The following is a 16,970-nucleotide window of genomic DNA, read 5'->3' as shown; positions in this document are numbered from 1 at the left end:
GCAAGACTCACCTTGAACAGGGACGTCTGCGCAGAAAACAACTGGATCCGCAGGACCAACCATGCTCAGAGACGTGACGTCCTTACGCGCAGTACGCAAGCTGGTCCCGCAGGAAATGCCTCCCGATGGTGAAGGACTCCGCCTGTCCCCGCAGCCTCGGATACAAGCCATCAGGGAAGGCCACCCGCGCAGCAAGGCTACACGCACAAGGCACTTAGCTCTCAATCACTCAGTGTCACCTGAAGGAATGAGCGAAGCCGGGAGCTATCCCGCACAAGGGCGGGAGGGGGAATACTCTCGCCCAAATAAGCCAGTCCGTACGATACAGGAAGATCTTCTGTACTGTACCTGACGAGGTATGGGAAAACGATCTGACTAAAGATACGACAGCTTACTGACACAGTATGGCGAGCAGCATGCTCCTGTACTGTGTCACTATTAGCCGCTGCCTACTCACCAACTACTGCCATACCACGTGCGTAGCCGGCAGTTGGTGGAGAAGGAATAGTACACAGCAGGCCTGGTCACTATCAGCCGCTGCCTACCCACCAACTACCAGCAGGGCACGTGCGTAGGCCACCGTTGGTAGAACAGGAACACTGTTGCAGCCGGCCACACCTCCTTGGAAACCTACCTTCGGCTATAAATACCCCAAATGGTATGACCATCATATCTTATCTTGTATCATCATAATATACCTGATATCTGCTCTAGCAATCTCTTAATATACTTTTATATTTAAAGAGCAATCTAGTCTGATTCTCACGCCGGATGGTGGTCACAAGGAGGAACCCCCCCCTTCTCAGTGACAAGCTCACAGTGTCTGTTTTGCAGGTTATCAGAAGAACCATCTTCTCAGGGTCTAACCCCTCGTGGGAAACATCTATCTAACCCCCAGGTTACCAGTAGTCTGCCCGGGGTCTGGTTAGTGTTTCTTCATCTACTTAAGATTACAATTTTATATTGAGCAATTGGGTTATGTATGTTCTCATATGTTGGGTTCATTAAATGTTATTGTCTAAAATATTATATATATATATATATAAAATATTTTATATATATGTATGTATATATATATATATGTATGTATATATATATATATATGTATATATGTGTGTGTGCGCGCGCGTACGTGTACATAAATTGAAATTTCAGGCCTTTTGCGACATCGGACCCTAAGCAGAAGCCAAGGCCCGACACGCCTCTTAATCACCCATTACGTGTTTAAATGCATTTTAAACATGATATCATACTCAACATTGTCCGTATTGTTATTAAGTGAAATAATAAACATGAATAATAAATAAAAATCAATTTTCATACTCATATTACTACAAAAAGACTGGACTTTCACCATATATTATTCCGGACTACAATTTTCAAGCTCGAATGGCAAAACCGAAACCGATAAAATCCAAATCGAAAAACGGAAAACCCAAAACCAAACAGTTTTTAAATATTTCAAATCGGATTTTGGTTCGATTTTAGTGCCCAAATTAAACCATACATACCCCCTACTCCCCTAATATTAAATCTTTAAAAGAAAAAAAAAGTCAACTTACATAGTAACATACTAACATGTGATGCCATGTTAGGCGCATCTAGAGGAGACAAAACAATTTGCATAATAATATAATATCCTTTTGGAAATCAGTTCAAAAGGCTTCTCATTTTGTTGCTTTGGGAAAAAAAGATTCAAAATTCAATTTTCAGCAGCACATAATAATTTCAGAGAAATCAGGAAAAAAAAAAGTAGGCATCTAAATGTACTACATAAAAACCAGCTATAGCATATAGAAGATTGCTTTAATTTATGTAAAAGGTTTTCAAAACCAAAATATCAAGCATGTACATCAAAATAAACAGAAAAGAGCACAAAACCCTGTTTTGCTTGTTACCCTCACAGGTAGTGCCGCGAAGGAAACAATAATCGATAAATAACCAAACTGTTCGAGGTGTACCAAAACTGCCCGTTCAGTCTTGTTACACAGAAAGCCCGACCCGTTTATGGCATATAAAGAAACAAGTGTACAATTACTGAAAATACCAAAACACAAACTGATACAACAACACCATATAATCAAAGTAGCTATAATATAAATAAAAATAAAACATCAATTTATTCAAATACAAAGCTACTACTGACTACCTAAAATGCGAAGTCGAAACATAAAGAATAGAAATTTTCGTCGTTATTGATCTTTGGAACTCGACTCTCCTCCATTCTTCCACATGTAATTACACGAACCTGATAACAGAAAAGACAAACTGTCCGACTCATCAAACATATTTCTAGAAAAGTCTTGAAACGGTGAAAAACAAGCACTCGACTCCCCAACAAGCCCCGATCCACTTGAACCATTTGAGTTGAAATTGAAATCAAAGAATCCAACTTCTTTAGACCCCTGAATATCATTATTAGTAGTATTGTTATTATTATTATTATTATTCTTATTATTATTATCATCTTGATCATGTAATAAACCAACTTTAGGTTCATCCAAAGGAATTGCAGGAGTGTGTCCTTGAAAAAGCGAAATATGCCCAAAAAGCTTATCTTTTCTTGAAAAAGTGGTCCCACACGAACAAAGCCACCTGTCACGTCCACAATGCTTCTCGTGCGTTTTTAGATCCGCGATAACCGAGAACTTCTTCGTGTTGCAACGACTGCAGGTGAAGCTTTTATCACAATGACTTCTCTTATAATGATTCTTCACACACAATATTGTCTTCAAAGGCTGAAACTTCTTATGATCCTTATTCCTCTTACACCCAACAAACGGACACGAGTATCTCTTAACAAGCTTCGCTTCCGACCCAGTTTCCTTATGCGGTTTTGCCAGCGCTGCAGGCGTTTTATACTCGTCTCCATGACCTCTCATATGCATTCTTAGATTTGCGTCACGCTTGAAACCCTTTCCGCATATCACACAAAAATGCGTGTGCGGGGCCAGAATCTCTTCCTTTTCGAGCTGCAGGATTTCATAAGATCCTGGGGGAAGATGCTCGCCTTCTTCCACATCATCATCATGGTCTTCGTGAACATCCATATGATCCACATGATCGGTTTCGGCTGGATGATCCTCAACTTTGCTAACCATATTCCTAAGAGTATTACTATCACTATGATAATTATGATTATCATTATCATTATCATTATCATTACCATTACCATTACCATTACCATTATAGTTATTATCGGGCACGATGACTCCATTACCGGCAGACGGATTTGGATTCGGAAAATGGTTGACCGAAGGAAGAAGACTACCTGCTGTCGAAATGAGCTGAATAATAATGGAAGTGAGATCTGCAGTAACGAGCTGCTGCTGCTGAATCAGAAGCTGATCCGGTTGACGTTGGTCCACAGAGGACTTGGCTAGAATCAAGTGCACGAGCTCCCGAAGCTGATGAATCTTATCTTCCATGACGGAGAGGTTACCGAGCACGTTTTTGGGATCCCACAACTGGGATTCCGATGCTTGCGGGGTGAAATTAAGTTGGGTCAACGAAGGTGGGAGTGTTTGCTGCTGCAAATGTTTTCTAATGATTGAATCGTAATCGAAAGCGGAGGGCTGGTGCGAATCATAATTGGAGGTGTTTTGGGATAAATGGTTATTGTTTCTACCATCCATTGTTAAGTTAGATCTGATGCATAAACAAATTGATAACCAGAATCAATCAATCAGCCTAACAGTAACAGTGGAGATAGGTTCATGAATGGTAATATTAATTTAATCGGAATGAAAATGAAAACCTAAAAACAATTGTGGATAAAAAGTCAACTAGAAAAAAAGCATAATAAACCTGGGGCATGCGAATGAAGAAGCAATAATTAAGTAAAAATGATAATATGAATGAAAAGCAGAAGCAAGAGAGGATTGATTGATTACCTTATAAATTATTATTATTGATAGTGAAGAGGCATGAGGAAGAAATGAAGAGGCGATTGATGAATAATGATGATGATAGGGTTTGAATAATAATAATAATAATAATAACATTATTATTATTATTATTATTATTATTATTATTATTATTATTATTGGTGAATAAGTAAGCAACCAGGCAAGCGGTTCGGTTGGGTTTCACAATCTCATCTCGACTTACTAATCGCGCACATGGATGGCTCCGATCTATGTATACGTAAAGCTGTATTAACTCTTTTAAATTCAATAATTTTTTTATTTTCTTTTAAATTATATACATAATTTTTGTTTAAACAGCAATCCTCCTCATCCTAGTTATGGCAAAATTCTTCCTTAAGGTTTCGGACCCGTGAAGGAAATACTTATCATGACCACCCTATCAAAGTGATGATATCTTTTAAATAAATAACTTAACGATTATGTTCTTTTTTAAAAGATTTTACAAGGCTCTTGCTTTTTGGAAAAAGAATGAAGGTTCAAATTCTAACATACGATGGATTTTTTTTGGTATAGAAGAGTTGGAAATAGATTGGTGTGTAAGTCGTATACAAGGTACACATTATATATGTAACTCGTATACGAGGCAGTCTAGGGGTGGCAATCTTGACCTAAACCACTTCAAATGGGTCAATTTGGGTTGTTTTAAAAATCATATGGGTTGGTTTGGGTCATAGATTTTAATAAGATAGATCAAAATGGGTCACTTAAAATTCTACCTTCTTATTTTCGGGTCAAAATGGGTTGACAAATTTAAATAAATGGGTCCATTTGGGTTAGTGTCTTAAGGAAATGTGGCAAGCTCGGGTTGAAACGGGTTTTGGATTGGAACGAGTTCGGTTTAGGTTTCGAGCCGACATGAGCTTTCGCACTGGACGGGTTAGGTTTCGGTATCCTTTGTTTCTTTTTGGTCGGTTTCGGAGCACTGGACGGGTTGGGTTTCGATTTCTTTTGTTTGTTTTTGGTCGGTTTCAGATTCGTTTTCGGCTTTCTGTTTTGTTGTTGTCTGTTTTTTCAGTTTCATTTCTGTTAGTTTCAGTTTTTAGTTTCGTTTAGATCGATTTTTTCGGTTTTGATTAATTCGGTTCATTTTTTGTTTATGTTTCGTTTCCGTCGGCTTTCGGTTTCAGCTCATTTCTCTGGGGTTTTTTTTTAGAACGAGGACAACGGTGCAAACGTTTTAGTTTTTTTACATTTTTCGTTTTTGATTTATACTTTGAGTTATGATTTTTTTATTAATTTTTTAGAATTTTTTTGGGAGGGGTTTTTATTGTTAATAAAAACCCCTCCAAAAAAAAAATCTAAAAAATTAATAAAAAAATCATAACTCAAAATATAAGAAAAGCCGAAACTGCCGATCCTCATTTCTGCTTAGACTTGAGAGGAACTCCTTTATACATTTGCACCTTTTCTTTCAAAGCATCACGCCTGGGGCGTGCCACTGTGTTGTTGGGATCAAACAGCAGGGCTTCCTCAAACGCCTTTAGAGCAGATTTGTAGTCCTTTTTCTTCTCGTACGCATCACCCAAGTTGTTCCAAGCTGTCACATATCCTGGCTGAATCTTCACAGCTGTTTCAAGCTGAGATATTCCCTTGTCGGTTTTTCCATCGCGAACATAACTCACACCCAAAGCATTGTAAACCTGACAAATATCAAAACATTTTATAAACTTTACCTGTTTTGACATTGACCATTTAAAGGGAAGTTATAATAATAATAAGGGAAAATTACATAAACGGTCCATGCGGTTTGACCATATTGCAAGTTTGGTCCCCAGGTTTTAAAAATTGCAAACTTAATTTAAGCATTTGTGATAGGGTTGCACGTTTAGCTTCCACCATTAATGCAAGGGTAATTATGTCTTTACAAAATTGAGACCCTAACAAAATACTCTTTTAAACTCCAGAACTCTTAATGTCGACTTCATCACCTTCGATTACGCACCAAACCTTCGGTTTTGCACTAATCGAAGATGATGAAGTTGGTGTTAGGAGTTTTGAGGTTTGAAAGACTATTTTCTTAAGGTTCCAAATTTGAAAAGTCACGGTTACCCTCATATGAACAGCACATGACATCAGCATTTGTCAAAAACTAACCGGGATTAACGATGGGGACTAAACGTGCAGCCCTCTGAAATGTTTGGACTAAGTTTGCAATTTTAAAACATAAGGACCAAACTTGCACTACGGTCAACCCACAAGGACCATTTGTGCAATTTTCTCTAATAGTGATAATAACAATAGTAGTATCAGTGATAATAACAATATTAATATTAATAACAATAATAATAACTAATTAACAACAACAATACCTGTGCAAGGTCCTGGTCATCTCCATCCCATTTTTCAATTGCTTGATTCAAGTACTTTGTAGCAGCTGGATAGAACTTCCTTCTTAACATCACTGCCCCGAGTTCAAACAGTTCCATTGAGCTTGCATCACCACTTCTCACTTGTTCCTGTCATTATATTATCAAATTAATATAAAACAAACCAGAGCGATCAGGTTATGAGTTTGTGTGGTAAATATGAATGTACCTGCAACTCTTTAGCAGAAAGATCAAGTTCTCTGCGGACAAGAACCTGGCGTATGACAAAGAAGGTTCCGACACCAAGCAATCCTAACAGCAAAAGAAGGTAGGACAGCTGGATTCCTAATTCAAAAAACTCCCCAACCTCATAAACAGGATTCATTTTCAGACTTTCACTTGCTGCCATTGCAGCTGCTGATGTCATTGATCCATTTGATAACACTGCCATGCTAATCAAATTCTTTCTCACATCTTGCTTACTTGCTAATTCTGCAAAATAAAATTTACAACCAAAAAAGAAAATATTATGTTTCATCAAAAAAATTGACAACCAAAACACTAAGAACACTAAGAATCCATATATTTAAAACTAACTAAAATGTTGAGGCCTTTTTCTTTGCTTTTCTTTATGCGTATATCGCTAAAGAGTATACAAGAATTATAGAATATGGATGATATGCAATGATGATAGATATGAAACAATCCTCTTTAACTAATTCTAAAATAACTCTAATTTCAAAATCTTATAATACATAACTCCTATTTAAGATGGAGGCCCTATCAAACTGGAGTCCTGAAGCCATTTCCTTATTTAACTTGCCCACGAGACGGCCCTGGATGCCAAAACAGACTATAGAGTAGAAAAGACAAGGTTTAAGAAGATATGATACCATGGATTTTAGCTGACATATGTATCTGAAAAGTGCCCATTCCTCTTCTACATGTCTGTTTAAAGACAGAAAGAAAAATGAAAAAAGAAGATGGCTGCTACACAATACCTTGTGACAATTTGATAAAATATAAAAAAGGAAAAAAGAAATGGATTATGTTGCAATATCAAATTACTGAAAATAAAAACCTAGGTTTCTTTCTTATCCAAACTCTAAACTGATATGGATTATGTTGCAATATCAAATTTAAATAGAATTAGTTTTACAAGAACTAAAATGTATATGGTTAGAAACATTCCCATTTTTTAACAAAGTAATTGAAATCCATAGCTACTAGAAGTTGATAAGAATGAAAATTATGAGTGAAGTTACAGAGAGAGAGAGAGACCTGAAGGAATACATAATGTTGAGGAGTGAAGACAGAAGACGCACGAGATGATGAGGCAATTCGCTTCAGCTTCAGATTCAGATTAGGAGGTAAAATTCGTGATTGAAGGATCATCCTGTACCTGTACCTGTACGTCTTTCTTCTTCTTTCTGAGTTCGGAGATGATACTGGTCGCTGCCTCGAGATAAGTTTATCTCTGTATCTTGCTTGATATTATTATTATTATTATTATTATTATTATTATTATTTCTATTTCACTTCACTTAATTTAATTATTATTATTGACTAAATTGCACCCTTCTATTAAAAAGAAAAAATCATTAAGTATGTGGTTGGTAATTGTCTCCGGATGGATGGACATGCTAAAAATGGTCATTTTTGCTTCCGTTAGACCATTCCCATTGCCAAACTACCCGAGCTTCTTTAACGAAGGAAAGAAACCTTTCCATCCATTTAATTCCTTCCAAAATGGATGTAAGGCCCCCGACCCGGGAACCCTACTTTCTCGTTGGTTGGATTTACCCATTCACATTATTCGTAAAATCAGAGTTAATTAAAACATTTCGCATAAATAAAAGGTCATTCATTCATACGTATCATAAACAGCTTGTCTTAAAATAACATAACATAAGTCTTAAACATAAAACATAAACGTCACGGGTTTCTTCATAGCGATGCCAGTCTTCCTCTTATTGCCATGTGTCCTCATCAAGCAACTTGCCTCATTCTACTTGTCTGCGTGCATACTAAAAGTCAGCTACGCTGAGTGAGTTCTAGTTAATTAACATACTTTGCATTCACTTACTTACTAATACGCGTCCGAATATACGTATTAATACTTACTTGTTCCTTTATTAATCAATCATACATACATACATTCATACTTCTTATTAATCACATACCTCAGATACTATAAAGATCCGGTCCTCACTTACCTTGGATATTATAAGGGTCCAGTGCCCTACATACCTCGGAATTTATAAGGATCCGGTGTCCTTCATACCTTGGATCTCCTTAGAGTCCAGTCCCTACTTACCTTGGACATTATAAGGGTCCAGTGCCCTGCATACCTTGGTTATTATTAGGGCCCGGTGCCCTCTAACATCCCATACCATTCTAAATTACATTTCCTTTTTAATTCCTTCAATCATAACTAATATAACATTACGTGCATACTAATTAATCAATCCATAACATTCACATTCATACACAAACATATAACTAATATACACTTACCATTTAAGTTAAGTGTATAAATCTAAACACATCGTAGTATGCGCACAACCCCGAAAACGTAACACATAAAAGGGGCTAGAACTCACCTGGATCATGTTGCGTTCACCGTTAATGGTAATTCCTTTCTTCAACTGTGCCCGACTAACTGTTAATAGCATACACGTATTAATCTCCATATTTGCTTCTTTACTTATTTTATTAAGTTAACGGGGTTAACCCTTAAGTTAATTGAACCGACATGTAATCTTCTTTATCCGTTCATATTGATTTAATATACTTAGCCTTATCTTATTAATGAACCGTTGTTATTAGTTTGTATTCTTAACGGCATTTATTATTGTCGTATTCATATTTATTATTATATCACTTCATTACCATTCGTACTTATTATTGTTATGTAATTGTATATTCTTGCAAGTTATCCTTCGTACGTACGCTCCTTTCAATTTTTTCATTTACGACGGGCTTTTAGTTTAAGTGTTTCTGAGCGGGTCCCATAAACCATTGGTTTGGCATAAGGCGGGTTACGGCTTCTAAACAAGTCGGGTTACGGGTTCGGGTTTCGTTCAAATCTTCACATTACTACAATACTTTTATTATTATTAATAATAAAGTTTTATTATTATTTACTTATTAAATTTACTTTTATTATTGTTATTATTATTATTATTATTATTATTATTATTTAATATATATATATATAACCACTCACCACATTCTCCCTTCCCCACTTCCCCGTTACCATTACCCCCCCCCCCCCCCCCTCTCACCCTCATCTTCTTCTTTCTTCTTCCTATCTCACGGCAACCACGCCACCACCAAATCCCAAATTCCGGCGACCCCCAGCTTCCATGGAGTACACACAGTAGCTATATGACGGCCGAGCCTCCTTAGTCCCTTCGCATCGCATTGGGAAACGAGTTGCGGACAAGAACTCGCACGACCGGACATTTCGCAAAGCCGGGTTTCGCTTCGCACAGACGGGTTGCGCTTCGCACGGCCGGTTTTCGCTTGGCTATGCGAATTCCCTAATTTCGCATGCCGTAACAATTGATTCGCACGGAGTGCAAATAGGATTGGGCGAACAAGTTACACGGGTCGCATATGGTTTAACGGGTCCAGATCTGGTTTGGTTTGGGTCGTGCCTCGGGTTTCGTGCTTGCCTTCAGGTTGCGGAGGCGAGTTTACCCTTGCCAGAGCTCGATTCCAGGCTCGGTGCGCCTTTGGACCTCCGAGTCCGTCTGTTCCCGTGGCTGAAGATACATACGTGTATATATATATATATGTATATATATGTATGTACTTTTGTATCTGTATATATATACGTGTAAAGATATCCATATATACATCTATATATATTTTTACATCCATTTATATATGTATATTTATTTATAATTCATTATCAATTATAGTTATTTCACCAAGATTCATTTTCTTAATCGGTTTGGTTTGTTTCGTGTTAAATCTTTCGAGCTCGTTTATTATCTAGAACGAGAAGAGATAAGAGAAGATAAATCTTTAGATATCTACACATAACTTGAAGGTTAGATGAATTTGATCTTGGATATAGATGGAATGTTTGGTACAGATGACTTTTTGTGTGTATGGGTGTAGTGACAATGATTGGAGAATGACGAGGAATTAGGATTTAGGGGTTTAAATAGGCAAGCCCAAAGGCTTTTAGGCCTATAATTGTGTTCAAGTTCAATAACCTCTCTTAATACCATCCACACTCCACATATTATTTAATTAATTTAACGACTTCTCATAGCACGGTAACTAAAATAAACCGATATACTTTAGTTATTTGTTTAGCGAAATGAGGACGTTAAAATGGAAGGAAAGAATTTACACTATAAAACCCTCCATTTTCCTTTCCTTTTCTTTTCTTTCTTTCCATTAATAAAACTCGAGAACACACTTATTGTTATTTCCTTCCTTTAATGAAACTTGAGAACACAACATTTTCTTTCCATCCATTCATTTCTTTTCCTTTGCCTTGTTAAATTAAACTCGGGAACAGTGAAGGTTGGTTTGGTTTGCCACTTGGATAAAAAGACAAAATGAAATTTGGTTTGCAGGTTGCAAACCACCCCAATCCGGTCGGCCAAGCAACCCATTTTGCAACCTAGTTTGAGCATTTGTTTACTTAATTGGACCAATAATCTATTGGCACCTCTTCATATATTTATCTTATTTTTTATTACAACATTAATTTTACATTGAAACTGATTTTTTGTCTAATAAATTGTAATATTTAACATTTTTACAAAATCTAAAAACAAATACATGTTTAGTTTTTTTTATGAAAATTTCGATATTTGTTTTATAAAAAACGGAGTTTTTTAAAAAAACATATTTTTGAAGGATAATTTTAGTGCAATATTATTGATTCGTCAACTTATTATGTTAAAAATTTATTTTATTATGTATCTTTTACATATTAATAAATTATATTTATTTGATAAAGAAAATTAGTTTGGGTTGAGTTGTGAATGAGAGTGAAAACATAAATTGGATTGGGTTGTTTAGATGAAAGAGAGAGATACTAATTTTTTAATATTAGATTGGGTTGGGTATGAATAGGGATGATCTTAGATATTAAAAAAATAGTCGGTGAAAGTTAATATTAAAACAAAATATATATATAAAAACCAAAAAAAGGTTTTTAAGAAAGAAAACTCCCTAACTCCACGTATGACCACCGCTTATCACCATCTCATAAGCTAGAAAATGAAAATTATCACTTTATTTTATTGTTGGGGACTACCTAACCCATCTTAGTTTGTTGATTAAAAAAGGGCAAGGCCACAACCTCTCCCATAAGATTTGATGGCTTTTATAGTCGGATGGAATAGTAGAGGCAAACAAAAGCGCCTTAGATTTTGTTATCTATGTACAAAAAGTTGAGGAAGATATGCAGGGTCGTCGAAGAAGCGATATAAATATTAGGAAGCTTGGTCAAAACGGTGCAATCATTTTGGAATATGGTCCGGTGCTGAAATTTATTGGAGGTTCACTGAGTTGTTGGTGGCAGTCAAGTTAGGAAGTTAGCACACCTATTAATTTGGATTATTCATGAACATCAACGAAAATGCTTGTGTTTCAAACTTTGAATCCACATTCAGGGAAGCTATATACCGACCTAGGACATAAATAATTAGTTTAGGTGGTGCAATGCAAGGTTCATACGTGATTGGAAGTTACAGACCCGTTATGTATGGCAATACGTACCTTATCGCAAAACAAACGACTAAAATTACGGTTTTTGCGAAACCACTTGCAAAATGGACTTACAACTATCATTATGAGTCATTTTGTACTTTAAATGCACACTCATCAACATTCGTTTTATATACTTTCAAATTATTAAAAGTTTCAAACACCTTGATTTATTTTTCCCTCTCTAAATTTTAGTATAAATCACAAGATTCTTGTATTATTTTATATATTCTATAATATGGGTTATATTTGAACTGACTGGAAACAGTTGATTTACTAAGGTCTTCCATGCCATTTAACAAATAATATATAGAAATCAAGCATGGAGTTACTTGAGTAGTTTTGGAAGTAGAAACTTATTAAATTTCTTGATAAAGAAGAAGTGGATTGCGACGCCAAGCAATGGCAATGCTGACAGGATCCATGTTGATCTTCCAGTTTGAAGAAACACTTGATTCAACCATTTCAACAGATCCACTGCCTTTGTTTTAGGAGGAGCTATCACATGTTCTTGTGCAACAATTTTATCATCATCATCATCATCATCATCATCATCATCATCCACTTTCGACCGATCATCACTCGTTAATGGCTCATGATTACTGATGGCAGACACCATTCCGTTCGAAACATTAACATATGGGCCTTGATCAACACAAGATTCTTCTTCCACTGAATGTGGAGGATTCTGTTAACATGCTTGTTGGTTTGTAAGTAACCTCATCCAACATACACTATTATTATTATTATTCACCAAAATACAACTTCAACTCACCTTCTTTTGTTTATGCATGTAGGGGCTGTTGTGCAGAACACCAAGGAACTCATTCACAGCTCTCACCCACCTATCATGCCATGTCATCATTAACAAAGAAAACAAACATTCTGATACAGTTAAAACTTCAGCTTACCATAAAGTAGATCCAGTAATACCCTCAAAGAAAGCAAGATGTCCACCATGTCGTGTCACAGCCAACACAATATTCTTATTAGCTCTAAAACGAAGGAGAATAACATGTTATTATTAATCTAATATTCTAATTTTGCTTTTGTTTATTTATTGTAAGTGTGAGAGAATACCTGCACTCGTCCCAGGGAATAGCCTCCCAAGTACATACAGGATCATCTAAAGCACTTATACATAATAATGGAATACGAACTTTTGTCACATACTGACCACTGCTACAATGCCTATAGTATGCATCCACAGTCTTCAACCAGAAAAACAAAATGTCACTTACAATATCACTTATATAATATGTTTAAGGTGGTAAACTAGGTAAGGTAAGGTTTACCTCATACTTCCCAACTAGACGGGTCGCATAATTGTCAAAATCCCGGATAGTACGTGACTACAAAGGGGGTAACAAAGATACGTTAAATAATGTTGTTTATGTTCCATATAGCCAACATTTAATATATATAGAGCCACTACCTTAACAATACCATCCCAATCCCCAAGTCTTGAATAAAGTGTTTGATGCCTGCAATGAAAAAACAAAATTCAACATGTAGAAACATCTAATTATAATAAATAACTTGGGTAGCTACATGTCGACTTCTGGTGAAGTTTAGATTTTTGTTTCTCGCATCTCTCTCTAATTAAATAATGATGACCTCAAATAATTAAGTATCAAAATTTTATTCTAATATTTCAATGAAATCTTATCTTAAAATATAATTCTATAACTCTTAAATTCTCATTATTTGTTATTTATAATTCTTAAATCTTCATTATTTCATATTTCACCAATGGCTGCTGACATCCAACATACAAACCTTCATAGAAACTGCTGGTTCACAACAGGTCGGATTTATTCAACCCGTGTAATAGATGGGTTTCTAACCTACTTGTAACTATAAAGTGGGAAATGATTAAACGAAAGGAATAGAGCACATACAGTTGTGCATACTCTTGAAGACCAACGGTAAGAGCCCTATCATAGAACTTTTGAACGGTCCTGCGACATATGAATCTAGATCCAATCTTCCAAATAATAATAATACCATGTTAAGTGTGAAGTGGAATTATTTGATGATTCTGCAAAAGTAGAAAACTAACCAAAAGGTCCCAAGGACACAGACAGCAGCCGCTCCAGCAATAGGAATATCCTCCCCATATTCTCCAAGATACTTTACCTGTCACAAGAAACATTCTAAAACCAGAATGACAAACTTCACTTAACCAGAAATTTGTACCAGAATGTTAGCACCAATGCTGGTCCCAACTATAAAAAGAGGTGCATCGGGATATTTGTGATAAAGGTGGTTGACAACGTCTCTTATGTCATGTGTCCACCCCGCGTTATAGAAGCAATCTGACTGCATATAATTAAACAATTAACATCAACACTTACTTGAGTGATGAAAACATTGCAAGGCAAATAAACCAAGCATGAGAGTGTAGAAAAGTACAACTCACAGTAACAGAAATTCCTCCAAGTCCACGATGATTACAAACAACAACATTCCATCCTCTCTTTGCTGTCGAGTAGGCAAGATGCTTCAGGTACTAAAAACAAAATTATGAACAATAAGGATTGTATGATTGCCTATCAATAAAAGAAAGCCAGTATCAAATACACATTATTTTATTAGACTACTTGCTTGGTTTATTCATTATATGAAATACAAGTGCAGAGTGTAACACATTCCTAGTGACTGAGACTCCGAGAGAAAGAAACAACATATACATGTCACGTATAAATAACACATAGTCACATACTATCTTATATTTCTAGGGAAATGACTATGAACATCAAAAGTACAGAATTAGTAGGAAAGATAGATCATAATTGTGACACAAGAACGTATTTACCCTCTGGCAACACTCATATGGAATTTGCTTGTAACTAAAATACCTATAAGGATTATTAAGGTATGTAAAATCATTACAACTAGCATAGCACTACAATGGAAATGGTATTTGTTCATCAAAATACCCATAAGAATCAAAAAAGATTTAGTAAGCATGTAGACTTGACAGTGAGTCAATGACCATGTTTTGCAGGCAATAATTTGAACTTACAGCTGAAGAGGAATCACTGGTTAATCCAGGGATTACAATAACGATTGGGGTTTATCATCTTCATATGTTGAATCTCCCAACACTGCAAGATTATGAAAAACCTTTAAACCCCCAAATAAAATCTTACAAGCATGTTTGCCAATTCATTTTACAAGCTTCTCATCATGAAATAAGTTATTAGAACCAAGATACATGATCATAGTTTTTGTTCAAAAAGCTACACAATGCCAAGCTTAATACCTTCAATCCTAATAGCTGCAAGATGTATCATACAGTAGCGGTGTTCTTTTAACTAGTCTAATCGCACTATTTTTCCTGACATACAAATTAATACATATACCATGTGTACTGATAGAGCCATGGTGTTTTCAATTCATGAATGGGAAATTGCTCAGAGAATCACAGGATAAAAATGTGTGTGCTTGACACCAAGATAATATGATATGTGTGTGTGTTGCAGTGTGTAGTCATAAATAGTATAGATAATTTTCTGATCATGTTTGTGCTACCATCACAACTCTTTAGCCAATCCATAGCGAATGTACCACCATCAGATGCATGAAACAATTTTCTGCAGAGTAGAAATATATTGTAAGAATATTTAAACTGTAGAAGTTAACTCTATATAGAGTTAATATCAGAAAAGTAACTCAATAACAAGCAGAATACATTGTTTACCTTTCCTAAATTTATTCCTTGTACCTAGAGGGTGTTTGGGATTGCTTATTTTCACTAACTTATAACTTATTAACTTTTTGAAAAAGAATAAGGTGTTTGGGATTGCTTTTGATGTGAGAGGGAAAAGTTAATAAGTAACACTTTTGTAACTTATTAACTTAATAAAAAGTTATAAGGATGTAAAATAAGGAATCCCAAACACCCGCCTAATAAAAAAAACATTTACATTTTCTTTAATAATGTCACTGTCAGACAAGATTGTCTGTGTTAGACAAAATTGTCAAGTTAGACAAGTTGCCTAGACTCTAGATATGTTACAGATTGAGATAATAAGAAATCTCCTTTGTTTTGTAATCTGAGTTTTCACTCTTTTGTTTTGTAATTTGAGTTTTTATGACATTTAACATCTTCTTTAACCGAAAACACATTGTAATCAAACAAAATACAAATTTGCAATCGTCCTTCCTGCTTCTAAACTTGTGCATTATCATTAAATTATTTACATTTACGCATACGTATAACACAACTTGCAACTCAAATAACTCTTCTTGTCTCTTAATACTCATGCTAAAAATTGTTTTACAAAGCAATGTTCACATGCTTTCATAATAACCATTATCTTTGCTAAGATGTGTATACAAGCATTCAGCTGTTTATAATCCAGAACATAATAAACAGCAGTCGTTACTAGTTAGCATGTTTATACATACCCTGTATAATCTACCACAGGAGGTCTCCCATGAAAGTTGAGTAACGCCGTCTGAATATGAGGACTCGAGAGCCAAGGTGTAGCCATGTGCCTAATTAAATAACCATAGATTCATTCATTGGTTCTGTATCGATGCAAACACTAAACACTATTTTTTTTTATTGAAATATAATGATTCTAATAAAAAAATTCATTCATTCACATTGCATGAATTATTAATTAAAATTATAGCACAACATAAGAATTTGATGAATTCAAAAGTGAACTTCCAACTTGTGCTAATTATAAGGCATAATTATGAAATTTTGAAACTCTAGGGTAAATTTACAAAAATTTGGGGGAAAATAAATTTAAAAAATCAGTTTAATAAACAAACACGGAGGTTATGATGAATAACAGATGACGTAATAAGTGCAGTTAATAAAAACAATAATAAGGCTGAGGGGTGTGGAGCGCTAGGAAGGGCGCAAGAGGCCAGACGCTCGCGCCCCGGGGCGCGAGCACCACACCACCGAGGCGCGAGAGGGGCGCGAGAGGGGCGCGAGAGCGGAAAACGAGGCAGGCGCCAGGGTGCTAGCGGC

General features: G+C 35.7%; 1 protein-coding gene and 2 pseudogenes across 2 annotated transcripts; all 3 read right to left on the bottom strand.

The window, feature by feature from the left end:
- Positions 1 to 2,094: 2,094 nt before the first annotated feature.
- On the bottom strand, positions 2,095 to 3,525 carry LOC143574621 (protein SENSITIVE TO PROTON RHIZOTOXICITY 1 pseudogene; annotated as a pseudogene).
- A 1,759-nt stretch (positions 3,526 to 5,284) lies between these two features.
- LOC143574622 (tetratricopeptide repeat domain-containing protein PYG7, chloroplastic-like) lies at positions 5,285 to 7,180 on the bottom strand. Its single transcript, XM_077059200.1, has 4 exons — positions 7,129 to 7,180; positions 6,465 to 6,727; positions 6,239 to 6,385; positions 5,285 to 5,569 (listed from the first exon to the last, which is right to left on the bottom strand). The coding sequence occupies exons 1-4, from the start codon at positions 7,166 to 7,168 to the stop codon at positions 5,288 to 5,290; spliced, it is 732 nt and encodes a 243-aa protein (XP_076915315.1). The 5' UTR covers positions 7,169 to 7,180; the 3' UTR covers positions 5,285 to 5,287.
- A 5,042-nt stretch (positions 7,181 to 12,222) lies between these two features.
- LOC143574629 (embryogenesis-associated protein EMB8-like) lies at positions 12,223 to 16,476 on the bottom strand (annotated as a pseudogene). The gene is made up of 14 exons (XR_013142632.1): positions 16,391 to 16,476; positions 16,196 to 16,247; positions 15,512 to 15,608; positions 15,003 to 15,084; positions 14,397 to 14,486; positions 14,174 to 14,296; positions 14,037 to 14,113; positions 13,876 to 13,961; positions 13,410 to 13,458; positions 13,270 to 13,326; positions 13,055 to 13,185; positions 12,886 to 12,969; positions 12,750 to 12,819; positions 12,223 to 12,662 (listed from the first exon to the last, which is right to left on the bottom strand). The product of XR_013142632.1 is annotated as an embryogenesis-associated protein EMB8-like (transcript).
- Between the last annotated feature and the right edge of the window lie 494 nt (positions 16,477 to 16,970).

Source organism: Bidens hawaiensis, unplaced genomic scaffold (genome assembly GCF_021521415.1).
Source record: "Bidens hawaiensis isolate Kalapana, Puna unplaced genomic scaffold, B.hawaiensis_p1.1 tig00027067_1, whole genome shotgun sequence".
Lineage (NCBI taxonomy): Eukaryota > Viridiplantae > Streptophyta > Magnoliopsida > Asterales > Asteraceae > Bidens > Bidens hawaiensis.
Note: the sequence above shows the minus strand (reverse complement) of the source record. Positions and strands in the feature narration are given on the sequence as shown.

Excerpts from the sequence above, each read along its gene's own strand:
- LOC143574622 (XM_077059200.1), bottom strand. The coding sequence starts at position 7,168 with ATGGGCACTTTTCAGATACATATGTCAGCTAAAATCCATG. Across the intron at positions 6,728-7,128 it reads TATGTCAGCTAAAATCCATG|AATTAGCAAGTAAGCAAGAT; the intron begins GTATCATATCTT and ends TTTATTTTGCAG. Across the intron at positions 6,386-6,464 it reads TTTCTGCTAAAGAGTTGCAG|GAACAAGTGAGAAGTGGTGA; the intron begins GTACATTCATAT and ends ATATAATGACAG.